Genomic DNA, 18,672 nt, shown 5'->3' with positions numbered 1-18,672 from the left:
AAAAAGGTTTGAAAAAATAAAACATCAGTAAAGGACAACACACACGATCATTATTACCAAGGGAGGATTTATTGCAGGACTGTTACACTAGTTTTAGCTAGATACAGTATACGTACCTAATAAACTGGTAATCGATAAAGTGTTTTGTGTCAACCTTGTGCCTGAGCCCAAACACAGCAGTGTCGAAATGAGTTTAGGAGAAACAAAGATAAATGTAAACGCATCAAAAATCATCAGACTTTGGCCAAGCATGGAATTCATGGAAAATTGGTTTTAAATTGGTAAAATCTACAACTTGTCTGAATTAACACCATGTGTTTTGGTTTTTGAGTAAGCAAGTTCAGTGTCGAGCTGTGAGAACATTGTGTAACAAAATATTACGGTTGCTTTACTCTTTCGATGCTTAGAACCTCACTCTGCTTCATTTGAAGACGTGTCTTTGCTCTCAAATCTGCAGTAAAATGAATCATGGAACATTTTAAGTGCTGTTTTTCTTCCAGTACACAACACTTTTGATTAACACACAGGAATGTAGCTGTATTAGGAGAACAAGTTGCAGTTTAATTTAAATCTGCTCAAAGTGTGTAAAGTTTTAATGGACACAATCCTACAGTACTTCAGATCTTTGTGCATGAGAACAATCACTTTTTAATGGTTTTAACTGCCACTCAAAAACAGGAAGGTTGTAATTGTTTTGCAACATACTACAAAAGTACACTAAATGTTAAAGTTTAATATAACCCAGAAGTCAAAGAAAGGATGTGAGGGCTGTTCTAATGAGTCGGAATTACAACACACTCCACAAACGTCTCCATTACTCCACTGAATTTTATCTTCAGAGAGGGTTTCTATAAACTCCAAACATTCAGCGTGGGGGAGCCACACTTTATCATCACTGAAGGGCTTCCTGCTGTCAATTAAGATGAACACAGGAACCACAAATAAAGAATCAAAGAATCAAGAATACATCAAAAAAAAAAAAGGAGATTGTTACTGAAACACTGCAAACCTCTAAGTGCAGGGAAGTCATGGTTTCCATTTCTTCTGGGTTACTAATTTAACCAACACAAAATGGAAACCATTATGCTATTGAATGTAAATGGTGTCAGTCGCTTTGTGCCAACATCAGACCAGCATTTCCCCGCGTTACTGTAGAGACGTCTTAAATTAAACCCAGCACAGGCAGCCACAATGCTGAGAACTTCAAGTGCAGTCTGTGCCAAGTCAATGAATTACTATCTGAGCTCAAAACCCCAAAAAAGAGCAGCCTGAAAAGATCTGGCAGATTCATTCGGTCTTTATGGAGGCCGGTTGCTGCAGGAAACCAAATGCATGCAAAGTTGGGGGGTGGGGGGTTGGAAGATGCACATTCAAATGTTTTGCAGACGTAATTATGCAGACAAAACTATGTGCTGTCTCCATCTACCAAGCACAAATACAGTGTCTATTTCAACAAAGATGCTAAATCATAATAAAACCGTAGATGAAATCTATAGAACCATAAAAGAGTATTTTACAGTACTGTGATGAACATTTTTGTTGTTACAGCTGAAAAATAAGCTTGTTTCTCTGGAGAGTCAACTGTAGAACTGTGACACGGTCTTAAAACCTGCACATCTGTACTTTGATTTCTTCTCCTTTGTTAGTGAGCAGATAACACAGAGATTAGGAGGCAGGCTCTTATTCACAGAAAGCGAGGTATACAGCTGTCCAAGCACAAGTATTTTACTGTCCCCAAACACGAGAACATGGGGACTCCTGCTTCTGGTTCGGTAATACAGGTCAAATTCATTCCATGGTGATATTTGTTACTATTCTTTATTAATGATGCTGACAAACCCTTTTGAATTACAGGAGTTTGTTATAATGATGCTATCTGTGTTTAAGGTGGTGAACAAACTCACTTTTTACTCTTTTTGTTTCAGGTTTCTGACATAATCTGCAAATGACTGATGTTTGATTTATATCGGACTTGTTGCCAAACAATTTCCAAATAACTGAGCTAACTAGCCAAACTTGTTTTTAAGCTCGTGTGTGTGGGAGATTCCCATGTTAACGGCACATATGGACATAACGTCAAAAAAGAAATTTGATCATAACAGTACAATAAGTACTTCTCCCAGTACACGAATATATTAAAAAAAACAAAGGGATTTGAATAACAATTAAATGTAAATTAATTATACACCATACAAACTCATGACAGATAATTATCCCCATGGAGTCATGGAGACATACAGTGTTTGTTTCAAGTACGACAATGTGACCACACACATACAAAATAAAAGAGAAAAGCTGCTCTAAGCTCATTGTAAGCATTTTGTCTTCAACTCAAAGGCACCTTTCCACAAATAAGACACAAAACTCAGTAGGATTTAGGTATTCTTTGTAATTTTAATTCCCATAATTTAGTTTAAATGCAGACTTTTTTTTCACTAAAATCTTAAATAAAACATAACAGTACAATATATGCAAATCAGAAGAGCTTTAAGATTTTGTAGAAGCAAGCTACAGTTTCCTTACGTTTTTTTTCCCCACGTATTTTATTTTTTAAACTTTTGAAGGACTGGACAGTTAAACAGCAGTAAACAGTAAAAAGACAAACACAGCTGTAAAGCCTGCAGGCCAGCCAAGGAGCACATTCTATTGCAAAACAGACCAGAAAACTAGAGACAGCACACTACATCCAGATGGAGGTCTGTGGGGATGCCCCCCACACCACCACCACCACCACCTAGTTCCAAACAAACAGGAGAGGGCGCTATTACACTAGGGCAGGTGGAGATACACACCACAGAGTGACAGCAATGTACACAGATCAGCCACAACATTAAATCCACCTGGAGTTTACGTTTCGGTGCAAAGTGGGAAAACAGTAATGTCGGCCATGATCGACGCGTCAGAATGAGGAGAGCATCACAGTTTGTTGCATATGAGGCTGCGTAGCTGCAGAGTGGTCGGGGTGTCCATGCTGACCCCCGTCCATCACAACACCAAGAACCAGTAGGTGGACCTGAGGTTATGGCTGATCGGTGTAGTTGCGTCTCAGTAAGAAACTGTTTGTATTGCACATTCAGGGAGGAAATTAAAAAATAAAAAAAGAAACACGGCACATTCTGTTTCTCTGGTCTCTACAATCAGGTCATAAAGCAGTTAAAACGTAGAGGACGCAACGTCACTCCCTCAATGGCAACTACACCACTGGTTGATTTGTACTGATAAGCTGAAATGGACTGGTCTAAAATTCTGTCCCTCTCTACAGGGAGGGAAAGTGTCAAATCATGCTATCTAGTGGCTGCGTTACAAAAAAAAAAACTTTCCGTCTTTGTGATATCGGTCTGTGCTCTTCCGATTGATTTCAACTCGACATAAACATGATGGAAATGTGTGTTTTCATGAATCGATTCAAAGTTTTGGAGATGAAGACAGAGACACAGTTGTTTGAGTCTGTCTGCTCAAACCACATCCACAAAGAAAAGCATTAAAGCAGTTTTTTTATTTATATTAATTTTAAAGACCAGAAATATAAAATAAAGCATATCTACTATTTTTAGATAAAATTTGAACCATATTTTTAACGTTTTGGACATTTCTCTCAGCGTTGCCACCAAAGGACAATTTTCACTTTCCCTCCCCATCTTGAGCAGTGCATCCCTTTGGCCATCAGGACTGAGAATGCATGAACAAAGCAGAAAACGACAGTGTGAGTTACAAAGGGGGCCTGAACTACACTTGGCTAAAACAGCTTTTGTCCACAGAGCTGAACATTACTGGGGGTTTCTGTGCATATTCCAATTTAAATGGGTTTCCACAGTACTTTTAGGCATTAACAGGCGCACAGATTAACAATGACTAATAAAAAAAGATACTGTTACCCTACAACAGTAGCTGTCACCTTTGCACGTATGGTTAAAACAAAGGAGAATAAAACCAACATCATAGTCGACAATGGAGAAAAACCTCAGCAGATGTTTGCATTATGATCTGTGTTTTAATTTTTTTTTTTAAATTCAAGTCCCCCAGTTACCCTAACTAGAGTACAAAGAGGGTATGAACACCCCAGCTCCCCCCTGTAAAACCCCCTATGTAACGCAGCCTGTGGAAGAGTCAAAGGGTTTGAGCTTTAAGAGTGGTCACCGGCTAAAAACCAGGAAACTAATGTCCTCACAGTCCACTTTTCCATAAGCGACATTAAAGGTTTCTCAACTACAAAGATTCTGCTTTTGTCCTTCAGTGTGAGCAGTCCTAGTTTTAGCAAGATGCTGCCCTGCTCTCACCGCTCACGATCAAAGCAGTAAGGGAAACAAAATTACAAAGTGTTTTCATCTAAACTTCAAAAATAAAATGGCAATTTCAAAATCGGATCGATTGGCAACAGACACATCCAATCTACAGGAACAGAACACACTGGGCTTTGGAGGAACGTGGCACCACTAAGACCAGACTCTAAATAAGACCAGTTCTCAGTATCACTGTGAGCTTATAACTAGACTCCATTTGCCAATTTCCTCACCAACCCCAAAGTCTGTCCTCCACAGTGTCTGGAAGCTCACCCAGTTAAAACTCAGATATGGTAGAAAAATATATATTGGATGAGATTTCTATAGTTATTCTCTTCATTACTGAATTGCACCCATACATGTAGTGTTAACTCATTGTAGTAGTGGTATAAAGTGACCGGGGATCATGATTAGCACTACTACTACTACTACTACTACAACAGAAAAAACAAAAAAAAGAAACAAGTAATCGCACGCACTTTTGCTCTGGATCGCTTTCTTTCTAGACACTTCTGGTCAATATTTTTATTTTGTTTTACTTGCACTTAAAAATTCACGTTTAGAAGTTTTGTCTTTCATTGGCATCATTAGGCAACAGTCTTTTTTTTTTCTCAAATACTCTACAATATGGTTACAATGTAAACACCACAGTACTTAATTATTTTCTGTATCTGCACAAAGTAAAACACAATGTTACAAGGCAAGTGGCTACTTAAGCATAGATTTGTTCATGAAAAAAAATAAAAAAAAATAAAAAAAGGTAACACACCACAAAAAAACAAAGAAATCAAACCTGCAACACCTGCCATCAAGTTTGTTCAAATAAGAAAAGCCTTAGACTTTGTTCATCTACAGGTCAGGTGACCCTGTTAAAAAGCTGGTGATGATCAGTACTAACACTCCCCCCCAACCAAAAAAAAATAAAAAATACCATCTCATTTAAACATAATGATCCCAAGACAGAAGTCTCGTGATATTTTTGTGATATGAGTGGCCTCAAACACCGGACTTCGATTCAGGCCTCAACTTGACCCTAGGATATCGAGCTAACCTTTAGCACAGATTGAAACACAGGTGATCAATAGACTAAACATGTCTACACGTCAGACGACATCAGCCCATTGGGAGGAGCTACAGGTTTGAGGATAAATCCCCTCTTCTTCCACCTCTGCATAACTGGCGGAGCTATACCACAACAGTTGGACTTTAAGTTTTCAATATGACACATAATCGCTATGCGATAAGACAAGGCTTCAACTTTCAGAGGCATCTGGACTGACACACCTCACATTTGTTATGTGAGGAGTATGAGACTGAGTTGCAGAGCTACTGAAACAGATAAGTGTGATGTGTAATGCACCCAGCGAATGGGGCAAATAATCTTTTTCGACTTGAACGTGGACAGTGTAGAGGTCCACTGAGGACATGGAGCCTTCAACGTGAGGAAGCGACTCCAGCAACTGAGCTTTATGTAATGAAAGAAAGGCATACAGATGAACATATGAGAGATATGTGAGATATTATTAGTGTTTTTCTCTGTAACATCTTAGTGTTTGGCTTCTGGTGCACATGAAACCTATTAATCTGCTAGAAGCTCATACGGGGCGACAGTACAACTTACTTTGGCAAAGTGCTGCCAAAGTAAGAATATTACCATCTGAAACTTTATGTCAATACTGTTAAAGTTACTGATGCAATGAATTCAAGAGGAGTTAAGTGTCTCCTGTCAATAAGTTCCATTACATTGAGTTTAAATACTGATGTCCAATCAACAGTGGCGTGTGTTTACGTGAGTGTTTCCTGGGAGCCTCGGACGAAAAGTACTGTATAATATGACATCATGAAGAGGTGAGGAGCCCCCTCTCTAATCACAAACCATTATCCCCCGACCCACATCCCCAAACTCTTTAAGGACAGTATTTACAGTACAAATTACAGTATAATACATCGTTAAAAAATATGAGATCATCTCTAAAACCATATAGGAGCTTTTGACAAAAATCAATCCTTTAGCAAGTCTGGTTTTTATGGTATCATGAAAAAAAAAGCTGAGAAACAGTCCCACCACCCCTTGTGAGGGCATCCTTTCCATTTGGCCCCAGTTGTACTTGGCTAGCATGTTAAAAGTGTGAGAATGGATGGGTTGGTTGACCACACGCACCTTGCCTTTATTTTTTTTTGTTAAATTTAAAAGCAAGTTGCAATACAACAAAAATCACACTCAATTCAATATAACATGTATATATATATATATATAATGTACACTTTTTTTCTGGCATTTTGGAGTAATTAATATGCTACCTGGGATTGCACGCAGAAGGAGGTTGCTTTAATGCAGGCGTGTTTGTTCGGTTTAGGTGTGCAGAATTATCCATTTGATTAGTTTTAGTCGTGTGTATTTTTATTTATTTTGTTTTACACTTTTTGTTATGAAAAGACAGAAATAACTGCCACTTTTTTTCTAACAACTATAAGTCTTCATGTAAGTTACTGGAGATCTCTTATCATTGTCTTATGTACATCAGATTGAATGGCACACTTTCTTATGCACGCAAAAAGAGAATAATAAAAAAAAAAACGTTCAGAAACTCATCAATCAAAAAAGACCTCTGGACTAGAGCCAGGCAGCATGTGAACCAACCCTTCTCACATCCAAAGTACAACCAAATCCATCTTTAAACCTCTGCAGCTCCCTCCCTCTTTTCTCCTGCTCTTCCCCATTTCGCTCTCTTTTATCTGCACCCCAAAACTCGAGCTATGATTTTTACCCCCCTTTTCTCTCTTCCTCTCTCACTGCTCCTTGCTTCTCCCTCCCAGCCATGCGCCCTCAGACGAAGGGCAGGATGCCGTAGACGAACAGGGCCATGACGGCAGCACTGAACAGACCGGCCACGGGCACAGTGACGAACCAAGCCAGGAAGATGTTCCTGAAGAGCCGCCAATCCACTGCCTTGCGGGAGCGAATCCAACCCACGGCCACAACCGAGCCCACCTGGAGGCCACAGTCAAGAAAGGGAAACAATCAGTAGCAGCACAGAATGAAATGTTTCAGGTGGCAAAGTCAAAGAAACTGAGGAGCGGCAGGTTGTCAAGGCTTTACATGTGGTTTTCATTTTATGATCAGATGTCAGCTTTGTGTATATACTGAGCTGTATTTGTGTATCTAGCTGTAAAGAGATAGTAGAAGTACGCAAAGATACTAATCAAATTTATTCAAAAACAGCAAAAGCTAAAAAGATGCATTCTACTCATTTAGACATTTATTTTAAAAGTATTTATATTATTATTCAATGAATTTGCTGTTGCATTTTCCTGTGTGTCCATATTTTACTATTTGATACACAGTTAAATAGTCCGGTCCACAGAAAACTTAATCTGCAAAAAAGTAGCTAGACTATAGCTGTGGCTAAATTCAACAGAGTAATATAAAAGAATAAGTACTATCAAAAAATTATATTACTCCAATGAGGAAATTTAAGCTGATTCAGAAAGCTCACAGATAAGTTAACAAAAAGGTGATAACGCACATGTGGATGCAGATGAACAGCCTTCAGCTCCTCGAGACCAGCTTGGTCCAAAATGTTTGTTAGTTAGAGCAAGCCGATTACAGACGTTATTCACTACTTCAATTCTATTTGTGGGTGGAAGTCAGAAACTGGCAGGTCTAGTGTATAAAAATGAAGACATTTTCCTCTTTATTAGGCTGTATATCTAAAACAGCGGCTGATTTATAGCTTTTTTTTTTTTGTCTCAATCCAATATGTGAAGACATCTGCAAATGTCAGACTTCCACTGATACTTTACTCACCTTTATGAAGGAAAAAGAAAATCAGAAAACCTCAGAGTAACAATTCATTTTGAAGAAAACACAAAAACCATTATCTCAGTGTGTTTGAGTGAAAAGTGCAGTGACTGTTTTCAGCTCTGTTTGTGACATGTGATATGGCCAGAGAAACATGATGCTCTTGACACAACTAAATGCTAAAGGTCAGGTTACATACAGCAGTCATGCTTGGAGCCAATGGGTGAGTCTTACTCAAAGCTACACTAGTGCTGAAGACTTAAAGTTAATTTGTAGTCGAATACTTGATTCGGATGCTTTCCAAAGCAGAGTCTATGTGGAACAACACCTTTGTGGCTATGATGTTTGTTTACAACCATCTGTAGTATTTCCTGCATGTAGAGCAATAAAACCTGAACTCTGTGTGACGTTGCCTGTAGAGCCTTTGAAAGAAGTCACTGTACATAATCACACTGTAGTGCTCCACTCACCAGGACTGGACATCCATTCAGTTTAAACCCAACAGGAGAAGAAGAAAAAAACAAACAAACAAACAAAACCCAGATGCAGCAACAACAACATGTGCTGGCTGCACTGAGACAGAACTAAATAGATGTCCAGTCCTATTCATTCACACACACACACACACACACACACACACTTACACATACACACACACATTCAGCCATCTGGGAGATGCTGACAGATAAATGCTGGCTACTTTCTGAACAATTCAGTGTCACTTTTAACAATGCTTTAACTGCTTAACAAATCAATTATCATGTTTAAAATACTGATTTTGTCCAACAATATCTGTGGATCCCCCAGGCTCATTTACTCACTCACTCAAATCACCACAATCGTATTCCTCTAACCATCAGTATACATTTAGCATTTTGGCATAGCAGTTGATTATCTGTGGTTTTAAGAAAATGACATGGGTATCGGGAGGTGATAAACAAAATAAGGGATGATGGTGATGCTGATGTTTAGACAAATTGATCATCAGTAATTAAATGCCAGTTTTGAGTCTTGTGCAGTTTCCCTTCAGCGAACAAAGTTCAAATGTAACTTTACTATACAGGCTCTCCAGGAATTTATGATGTTGCAATCACAGTTACAGTTACAATGGGAAAAACAAAAACAAAACAACTATTACAACAAAATGAGAGCAAAATCCTGGAGCATGTGGCACTGGCATGATTTAAGTCTGTCGAGTAAGGTGCATGTATTACATTCTGGAAAAGTTAGATCTGAAGATAAATACCCCTCTTATGTCTAGTGTCAGCAGCCTGTTAGCTTAGCTTCATTAACAATGTGAAACAGCCTGGCTCTATCTAACTAGAACAAAAAATGCCAAACTATTCCTTTAACTATATTCTTTCCACTGTTGCACATAATGTATTTGGTATTAATTTACCAAATGCCCTTAAAAGTAGATGTACTTCACTAGTTATAACCTAGATACACCGCTCTTTGTCGCACACACTAATAAGAATAATTTTCGTTCGAACAATTTTGTATGTTTTGCTGCTGTGGGAAAACGGCAGGACAGGTCAAAACTTCAACAACAGGAGTTGTGATTGGTTTTAGCGATTGACAGCTACAGGTGAAGCCATGTGGAGCTCTGGGGGAGAGGGCTCTTAATCACAGCTTCACTACCAATGACTCCAATACCTTGCAGTGGGTGGAGCTTATTGGGATGCCCACATTTGATGCAACAAGCACTGTTAGCGCACTCATTACTTCAATGCAAAATCCGCTGTAAAGACAGATGAGTGGAGAGACAGAGAAAGATGGAGAGTGAGAGGTAAAAAAGTGGAAAACAAGTGTGACAGGTAGGGTTGGGGGCAGAGGGTGGTGGTGGGGGTGTCTGCTTGCAGCCAAGCACAGGAGGGTGGAGGATCCACACACCAAGCCAGGCCAGTGCTGAGAGGGCAAAATGAGTCGGTGGAGGAAACGAAACAGAGCATGAGACACCAAGTTGATGGGGGCTGGGCAAGGGTGGGTTGAGGCTGTAGGGGTCCTCTAAAACTTCCAGCTTGGATCTGAGGTTCCTGTAAAGATCAGGGCAGAGGGGCTGCACACTGCTCCCCAGGGCTGTCTGCAGCAGGCTGGACACGGCCTTAATGATTCGATTGTCTTTAAATGCAGCTTAAAGATTAGTAAGGATTGTCATATGCAGGGAAATATAAAGGTAATTTTGCACTGAGGCAATCTGGGTGTTATCTGCTGAAATTATCTGAATGTGAGTCTGGGTGATTTGAACTTAAGTTGCATGTGTGATTCCAGCCCAGTGCCCTGAGAGGCAGTGTGAGCTCCCTGCCCTGTGAGGATGATGGAGGAGAGTTAGGAGGCCAGCTGGACGTCCAGTCAGTCATACCTTGCAGTGTGTGGTACTGACAGGGATTCCGATATTGGAAGCCAACACGACTGTGACTGCAGAAGCCAGTTCAATAGTGAATCCACTGTGGACGAAGGGGAGGGGAGGAGAAGGGGGAGTGGAAGCAAAGAGACATCCTTTATTGTAATGTCTGAGAAGCACTGCTGATGGCACAGGCTCGCTACATTCCATCACACGGACCACAGCAGAACACACTATACAAAAACTGGTCTCTTCTGTCACTCACACACACACACACACACTTTTCCCCCCACGACACAAACGAAGCAATTGGAATGGATTGGAAACTGGATGAGAGTAGAAGAAACTTTAAAGTGAATCTAAATGCTTTCATTGACATTGCTAATTAAACAAAATACACAAGTCAATAAAACTCTCATTAACAAATAAATACAGGCCTGCAAATACACACTATCAATAACTAACTTTAAACACAATGTCCCTCTAGTCAAAGTTGCGGCATTGTTGCGGACTGTCCTGCCGATACCAGGACCAGAATACCAGCACTCTGAAACATAAATGCATTCAGCAATGACACATTTTATTGTTTACACCGTTTCCTGTCGTGGTGCGTCCTAAGGACTTTGTTTTTTACAGGTCAGCAGCAGATCACTCGTGCCTCCTCTAAGGTGTGTTGTGTAAGCTGGTCAATAATATATTGTAAGTGTGTACACAGCCACAGCTCATCACAAGAACAAAGGGTTATTAATATTTCCCTGTGCCAAACTGTAAGAACCTGGAGAAACCGCTTACGTCTGCAGGATTCCATCCTTGCGGTTGAGTTGTCCAAAATGATAAAAATCCTTAATTAAAAGTTTAGAAACTGTTTTTACTGCTCACACAAATACACCTACACAGAGAGAGAGCTGTCCTTGCCCCAAACAAACTTCTCTGCCAGACTGATGCATTGAAACAGACACTAGAGGAAGGAGAGCCTTCAGTAGTGAACCAAAGCAAATTTGTCTTGGAGTCCTGGCAAAAGACTAAGCTGATGATGGAAAAAGGGAGACTAGGAAAGAAAGAAGGCACACAAAAAGAGAAGGGCCAAAAACAGGAGAAGAAATGAACAAAGATGGGAAAATAATTACACGGGGTGAGTGTGAGAACAACTGAGACTTTAGGGTAAAAAGGTTGGACACCGATAAAAAAAACAAGGTAAAAAAGACCCAGTGAGGGAAATGGGAAGGAATGAAGAAAAGGAGGTAACAAGGGAAGAAGAGAGAATTTACAGCATTTACAGGAGTAAGTATGAAGGGCTATGAAAAAAAGGGACAGAAGGAAAAACAAAAATGCAAGAGGAGTCAGGCTGGCGTCCCTCCCTGTGGTTGGAGAAGAGAAGCCAGGGTTCCCACTGTGGCTGTGCCCCCCCACCTCCCCTCCTGCAGAATGCCAAACAACTTTCTGTAACCCTGTGCGATGTTCCTGCCAGGCAACAAATACGTACACACACACTTACTTGCTGGAACAATTAGACCTTAAAGTGCACGCTCGCACACATACAGAACATTCCCCCCACACAATCATCTGCAGGCACTGGGCCGGGCTTCCTCAAGCTGACATGTTATACACGAACATCCTTGTGGTGTACACACACACCCACACACACACACTGCGTGGGTAGACAAGAGGACCAAAAAAAAGAAAGAAGAGGGAGATCGATCTCAAGGACAGAGGTGCCGCAGTAAGTGGTTACGGATGCGTGATGTTTGCTGCTTAGGCAGTGGGACAAACTGAGCTCTAGGGCTTTGTGTTGTGGTCCACAAGTCCACTTATTTATTCATATATGTTATGTAACAAGTCAAAGGGCAGAGGACCCACAGAGAGAGTGTACTCTCTGCCTATGCGAAGTGCCACTACAGACACAATCACTACTGTAGATTTTGGAGCATAATGCAAAGCAGTAAAGATTTTACTTCTAGCAAAGTTAAGCCTCGTGTAAAAGTATTACTTTAGTAAAGAGTGAGATTATACCTGCTTATTAGGAATTATTTATGCCTAATTAAACATAAAATAGAGAGGAAATTTACTTCCACTTACTCCAAACATTAAAGTGGTGAAATCACATTATATCATTCTGCCCTTCTGATAAGGATTAGTAAACACATACAACACGGCACTATATCGTACATAAACACCCTATGTATTCACATGTGGCTTTAGCTTTAGATATCAAACTATACACAGCATAAACACTATACCACAGTGTGTTGTAAAAAAGGGTCTCAGCTGCAGCAGCAGCTTGATTGGGGAAGTGGAGAGTGATTAATCAGAGAACTCTCCAGAGAAACACCTTTGATTAGTCAGACCTGTTCACTGTACATGGGAAGTCAAATGGAGTGTGTTACCTTAGGGTTAAGCATGTTACTGTCAGCATAGTGGGGATTTCTGATTGTTGATTGAAGTTACATATAACAGTAGCTAAAGACACTTGATGTGTGACTTCCATTACAGCTGTGTGCATGTTAAGTACTTACCAAAGAATCGGCAGCACTGCATGGACCTGTGTGTGTCAGCAAGTCGAGGCTTTTTGGAGCAATTGAAACTGAGCATGTTGGAAGTTTCAACTCTTCCACATATACTCTTCTCTCTTTAAAATGCATCCACTCATGTCCAACATCCAGTCATACACCCACTCACTCTCCCATGTGATCACTTTCGCACCTTGAGGGGGTGATGGGAGTCAGGTCCTTTCCCATGGTCTGGATGACACGGCGGCCCCACACCCACAGGCCAGCGCAGATGCCTAAACCACCGTACAACAGCAGCCAGATGGGAGTGGCGGCATCCTGCATCACACCGCCTTGTTCGTAGATCATCCACAGTGCCACCAGGGGCCCGATGGCATTACTGCAATGGTGAGAATAGAATATAAGGTCATTTAGTACCTCCAGGATCTACGCCAAAGGAAAAAGCTTCAAGAATAAAAATATCAGGTAGGATTATCAGGTATTATGGAAAAATCTTTTGACCAGTGCACTGGCCATACAGCGTGCCATCTGGCATATAAGCAGGAGGAGGCAGCACCTGACATCGTTGCCTCCATGGGCAAAGGAGCCGAAGCAGGCGGTGAGGATCTGCAGAAAGTGGAAAAGCAGGAAAACCTCTGGCTTGTCCTTCTCCTCGTGATCCTCCTCCTCATCCACAGGCACTGGGGCTGGAGACCCTTCTTCCTCTACTCCCTCCAGCTCTGTGGCCAGCTTCATCTCCACTCCACCCTCCTCTGCCTCAATCTCAGCTTCGGCCACAGCGTTGCAGTATGACGAGTAGCTGTCGTAGCGTACCCTCTTCTTGGAGTAGGACACACTGTTGCTCCTGCCGTTTCCCTCACCGACAAGCTTTTCACTGTCCTCGCGGGACTCTGTGCGTATAAGCGGCTGGACGGGCATGCCGCATATGGCTGCTGTGTAGCAGGTGTAGCTGTTGTTGCGACGAAGCAGGCGGTAATTGTTGTCAGGCGGGCCAGCGTGGGACCCTGAGCGCTCACCGTCATCCATGCGGCCCAGGTGGATTTTATGAAGGAGGTCTTTATACAGACCTGAGTCCTTGTGCACTGTGTGGTACACCTGGCCATCACTGCGCATGTGGCCATCGAAGCTGAAGCTGCCATTAGAAATTGGAGACTTGAGGCAGCCGTTGGTCATTGAGTGGGTTCGACCTCAAGGAGAAAAGATGCACAACATGTTCATGATTTCTGAAAACAGGCAAGTAGTATCAAATAGTAGCAAAACTGCATTTCGGTTTTACCATAAACCCTGCCATTCGGTGGGACAGTGCCTCCATTAGTCAGGTTAGCGAGCTCTCCACTGGACTCACGGGTGCCCCGATCACTGCTGCCCCCAGTGAGCGGCAACACAGCCTCATCTGTGCCCTTGGCCCCTGGTAGCTCCTTAAACACAGGGCTCTCTTCCTCCTCTTCTGGTATCTTGTCCAGGCTCTCATCAGAGATCCTGGACAGAGCCTGCTCCTTCTTTAGATTGCCTGGATGAAATCAAGTAATGGATGTTTTGTAAAAAAGAATCCTGGAAAGAGAAACGATCAACCCCCCTCCTCCTCCTTATCCAGCACTGCTAACACAGTATACAAATCACTGTAAATACTAAATGATGAGGACATTATTGGTTATATTTTAAAATGTCCGAGTGATCATTTACAGTATAATAAAGTCTTCTGGATGAATTCCTGATGAAGTACCACTGATTATTATAGGATACATTTTGTTCCTCATTCATGCATGTTTACGTTGAAAGCGTCTTGTTATTCTGCACTAAAATCAATAATAATTACAAAAGGCCTGGCTTCAGGTCAGAAAGGAAAAAGCTGCAGCAACATTCCACAAACTGATCCAAGCTTATCCTTGTGCTGACTTAAAGCCCCCCCTACTCCTCACAACATCCCCCCAGTGCAAAACACATAAACAAGCTCAGTCATAACCCGTTTCATTGTGACGGATGCAGCATTATCCTGATAATATCACACATAATCCTCACAGATATGCCAAGGTTATGACATGATAAGCAACATGTTAAGTCGGCCTCGCTCATGTGCAAGGTGGATAAAAAGCTTCAGGTAAAAATAAATAAATAAATTCTATTTTCATCACTTCAGTGACATCACGTTGTTTAAAAGGTATCTAAAAATAACTATTAATGTTAAAATACAAAGCATTAATCAGTGAAAAGGATGTTTTATGTGTCCTCCATGACATTAAGTTCATTTTAATATACTCCCTTTCTGATGTCCACCCTTCTCTCAAATATTCCACCTGCTTCTCCTTACACCATTTTATGTCATGTGTTTCAAAGCATTACCTGCTTTGCTGCTGGCAGATTTTCCCATTAGGCCAACAAATTCCTAACCTTGATGTAAAAGCTCTCTGCACTGCAGGCTATGAGCTTAACCTCTCAGATCTGACAAAGTCTAAGCAAAGTAAGTGGAGCGCTACACAGACAGACACACACAGACACCTACTTGCTATTTTCCTTCTCATCCAGGGACAGACGAAGATCCAGACCACAGCTGCACAGACCAGGGACCCGGCTAAAGTTATGAGAAAGATGGCCCATATTGGCAGCATCTCTAACCCAAGCACTGAAATTAATAAGCAAACGCAGGTATAAGAAAATAATATCTTGCACGTAGTTTTAGAAGTTTCACACTCTTGCCACACCTGCAGAAGGAATTTTAAGAGAGCAAATGACATTGGCAGTATCACTGAGACTGAGATGATAATGTGATCATACGCTGGTGTCAAATAAAAACAGATTAGATGTTGCCTGGCCCTTACATGGGGCTCCAGTGTACATGATGGAGAATGCGTTGATTCCAATAGTGGAGGCATAGAAGAGGGGCAGCGCTCGCAGGCCGTTAGGGACCGAGTCCTCCTGAAGAGAAATACACAGATTTTAGAGCAGTTCCTCATTTTACATTAAACGAATGTACACTTATACTTGGTTGAGGTAGTTTATAGTGCAACTTATTATTCCTGGGGCACAACTTTTCTGTGAGGTTTTACAAAATACTGTAGAACAATAACTCCAAAAAATATGTAATAAAGAAAAATAAATAGAACCAGAGAGTGTGTTTGCTTTGATGTACTGCAACAGAGAGACTGTGCCACACTGTCATATACATCTAACGATAAAGAGGATGGAATATGTTGACTTTTCTATTTGAAAAAATAGACAGAAAATAATGTATACTGAAAAATTACACTGGGAAAGAACAAATATGTAAAATGAGATTTAAACTTATGATTACCAACACACCATCATTGGCAACTCTGCATCAAGTCAAAGAAGACAGTTAACTGCTTACTGATGAAGCAACAAATTCACTTCAGAACTCTAGTACAATATTAAACAACAAAGGGGAAAGACTTTTGCAGGTGAACACAAAACTAGACACGCAACTATTCCTGCTTACACAACCTGAGGTTTACTATTGATTAATGCACTATGACCAACCTATTAAAGTAAAACCCTTGTATCTAAAAACGGTTGATTACGAGATTGATTGTTTGAAGCTGATGCCAATAGCCAATAGAGACAGAGATTTACTCATCCTGTGTTTGACCCAGCTATACAGTTCAAATGATAAGTTGTCCTATGAGTCATCCATGCAGTCGTCACCTTACGTCCATCTACAACACTATTCTCTTCCTGGTCTGCCAGAATTTGCCTGTTATATAACAACAGATCTGTGGGTGTTGCCAAATCAAATAGATTTTATCAGTGCTGAAGCTTCTTGGACAAGTTTGCTTGCACACATGTATGTCTGTGTCTACATTCTACTGTTGTGGACCAATAACTGTTTGCGTGGAGACTAAAATGTCAATCATTAGTCTTCCAGCATCCAGATTTTATGCTTAAAATCCTTCTAGTTGTTAAAATGGTATTATTCCAGAAAAACACCCACACACAAATTGGAAACTAAAAATTCCAGGAGGAGGAACTGTTCTGTATTGGTCTGTGTAGTTGGTTGGTTGGTTGGTTTACTTACGTATGTTTGGGTTTAATTAGTTAATTGGTAATTGGTTTAAGCGGAATTGTGCAGGGATGTGAGCCCACCTTGTGGAGGATCAAGTATCTGATTAATATGAAGAGCAGTCCAGACATTAGTCCAGAGAGCAAGGGGGAGATGAACCATGATGCCACTGGAGAGGGAGGAGAAAATGTATTCAGAAAATAACAATAAAACTCTTGCAAACAACCAATAATCACTTACAGATGCAATATTATCAGTCACTCATACAGGGATATAATAGTCTTCATAGCATAGCTCTCTAGCCGACCTTTAAATTGTAATTTCCTACACTTTCCAGATTATGTTATAATAAGGCTTACCCTTTGTATATTCTAATGTGTTAAATACTGTACATACGTGTTAGTGAAGCAACAGCAACAGCTACAGTTTCTTTCTCCAGCGTAGATAAAGTGAGTCTATTTTATTGTAAAGTGATTTCTTGTTGCTTCATTCTCATCTCTTGAGGTTCCTAACAGAGAAGAAATTGGGATCTCTGCATCTTCTAAAATAGATTACTTGCTGTGTAAAATGGCCAAGGGAGTCAGTCATCTGTACTGACAACAAAATCTGATAATTACTGTCTGTTTCATATTCTGAATTCAAACTCCACTGTAGCTTCACAGACAATACCTTAGTGTAGTTTTATTTAGTTTATTCCCACTGGTTTTCTGTGGGAAAGTGGCAGTTGCAACTGATTTGTTGTGATCTAAACACTTGGTCATTACCGATCTTGACAAGCTGCATCCACTGGACGCCCTTGGTGCCGATGGCCACCATGGAGAAGCCGATAGTGGCGCCAACAATGCAGTGAGTCCCAGAGATGGGCAGTCTGAGGAAGGAAGCGATTAGCTGCCAGACAGCTGACCCTGTGTTCAAAACAGACACACGAATTTCAAGACATGTTTCTGATTTTATTTTTTATATTTTATAAAATGAAATAAAAATATAGCTACAGACAAAAGAGAAGTTTAAACTGTGAACCAGAGAAAACGTCACATACAAACACGTAAATTGAATTATCCAAGTCACCACAGAAGAGCTGGATGAGATACAGTAATTGAAGTGTTTCTGATGTGGGATTATAGATCATTTGATAGAGGCTGTTTGTGTTCTGTGATACACTGAAAGTCTTCTGCAACAACAAATCTGCAGAAAGGCACTAATAATGAAAAACAATACAAAATAATGGCACATTTATCAAGACATCATTGATTTAGCAACATTAAAACTCCCAGTGGGGCTATCAACAATCCTTTTCCACTGGTTAATTTATTTTTGTTTTCTTTGTGCCATTATTTGAATAGTAGTTCCTCAACGTCTCATTGTCAGGCTTGAAGTTTTGAAAGCTCAAAATTAGACACATTTATATGGAGTATTGTGTTCTTTCAGTGAACATCAAAACCAGATGGACACAATGAAAGTATTTTCCTGCTTTTATCAAATCAAATCAATAAGTTAAAACTTCTTCTAATTCTGTATGAACAATATGGCAGTGCTGAGAGTTTCCTGTTTGAGATAAAAAGAAACAGTTTCCCTAACATTCACTGGTCGGCCACACCTGAATTTCCAGGGACATGGGAATCCCCTGTGCCTAATATCGCTGCATTTATCACTGTTTCCCAGCCGTTACTCTGTCATTAAAATGGCATTGTCTCAGCGGGTGCCCTATTGTTTTCTGTTCTGTG

The 18,672-nt window shown here is 40.7% G+C and overlaps 1 protein-coding gene and 1 long non-coding RNA gene across 9 annotated transcripts in view; one reads left to right on the top strand and one right to left on the bottom strand.

Moving 5' to 3' along the window:
- Positions 1-1,913: 1,913 nt before the first annotated feature.
- Positions 1,914-18,672, bottom strand: part of slc20a2 (solute carrier family 20 member 2) — a 41,761-nt gene continuing 25,002 nt past the window's right edge. For 6 of the 8 annotated variants that reach the window (XM_067521790.1, XM_067521796.1, XM_067521792.1 and 3 more), the window contains 9 exons: positions 17,713-17,853; positions 17,032-17,117; positions 15,750-15,846; positions 15,434-15,553; positions 14,210-14,443; positions 13,490-14,120; positions 13,127-13,312; positions 10,445-10,529; positions 1,914-7,272 (listed from right to left, as the gene is read on the bottom strand). In XM_067521790.1, the coding sequence (XP_067377891.1) occupies positions 7,108-7,272; positions 10,445-10,529; positions 13,127-13,312; positions 13,490-14,120; positions 14,210-14,443; positions 15,434-15,553; positions 15,750-15,846; positions 17,032-17,117; positions 17,713-17,853 (1,745 nt within the window). In that variant the 3' untranslated portion in view covers positions 1,914-7,107. Of the gene's footprint in view, positions 7,273-9,738; positions 9,824-10,444; positions 10,530-13,126; positions 13,313-13,489; positions 14,121-14,209; positions 14,444-15,433; positions 15,554-15,749; positions 15,847-17,031; positions 17,118-17,712; positions 17,854-18,672 lie in introns of all 8 variants that reach the window. The other 2 variants (XR_010915588.1, XM_067521793.1) reach the window with 2 other exon arrangements.
- On the top strand, positions 5,290-8,484 carry LOC137136439 (uncharacterized). Its single transcript, XR_010915589.1, has 2 exons — positions 5,290-6,128; positions 7,098-8,484. It is a non-coding gene; the product is annotated as an uncharacterized lncRNA (long non-coding RNA).

The sequence above is a fragment of the Channa argus genome, chromosome 11 (assembly GCF_033026475.1).
Source record: "Channa argus isolate prfri chromosome 11, Channa argus male v1.0, whole genome shotgun sequence".
NCBI lineage: Eukaryota > Metazoa > Chordata > Actinopteri > Anabantiformes > Channidae > Channa > Channa argus.
The sequence above is the reverse complement of the archived record's forward strand: the minus strand, read 5'-3'. Positions and strand labels throughout refer to the sequence as shown.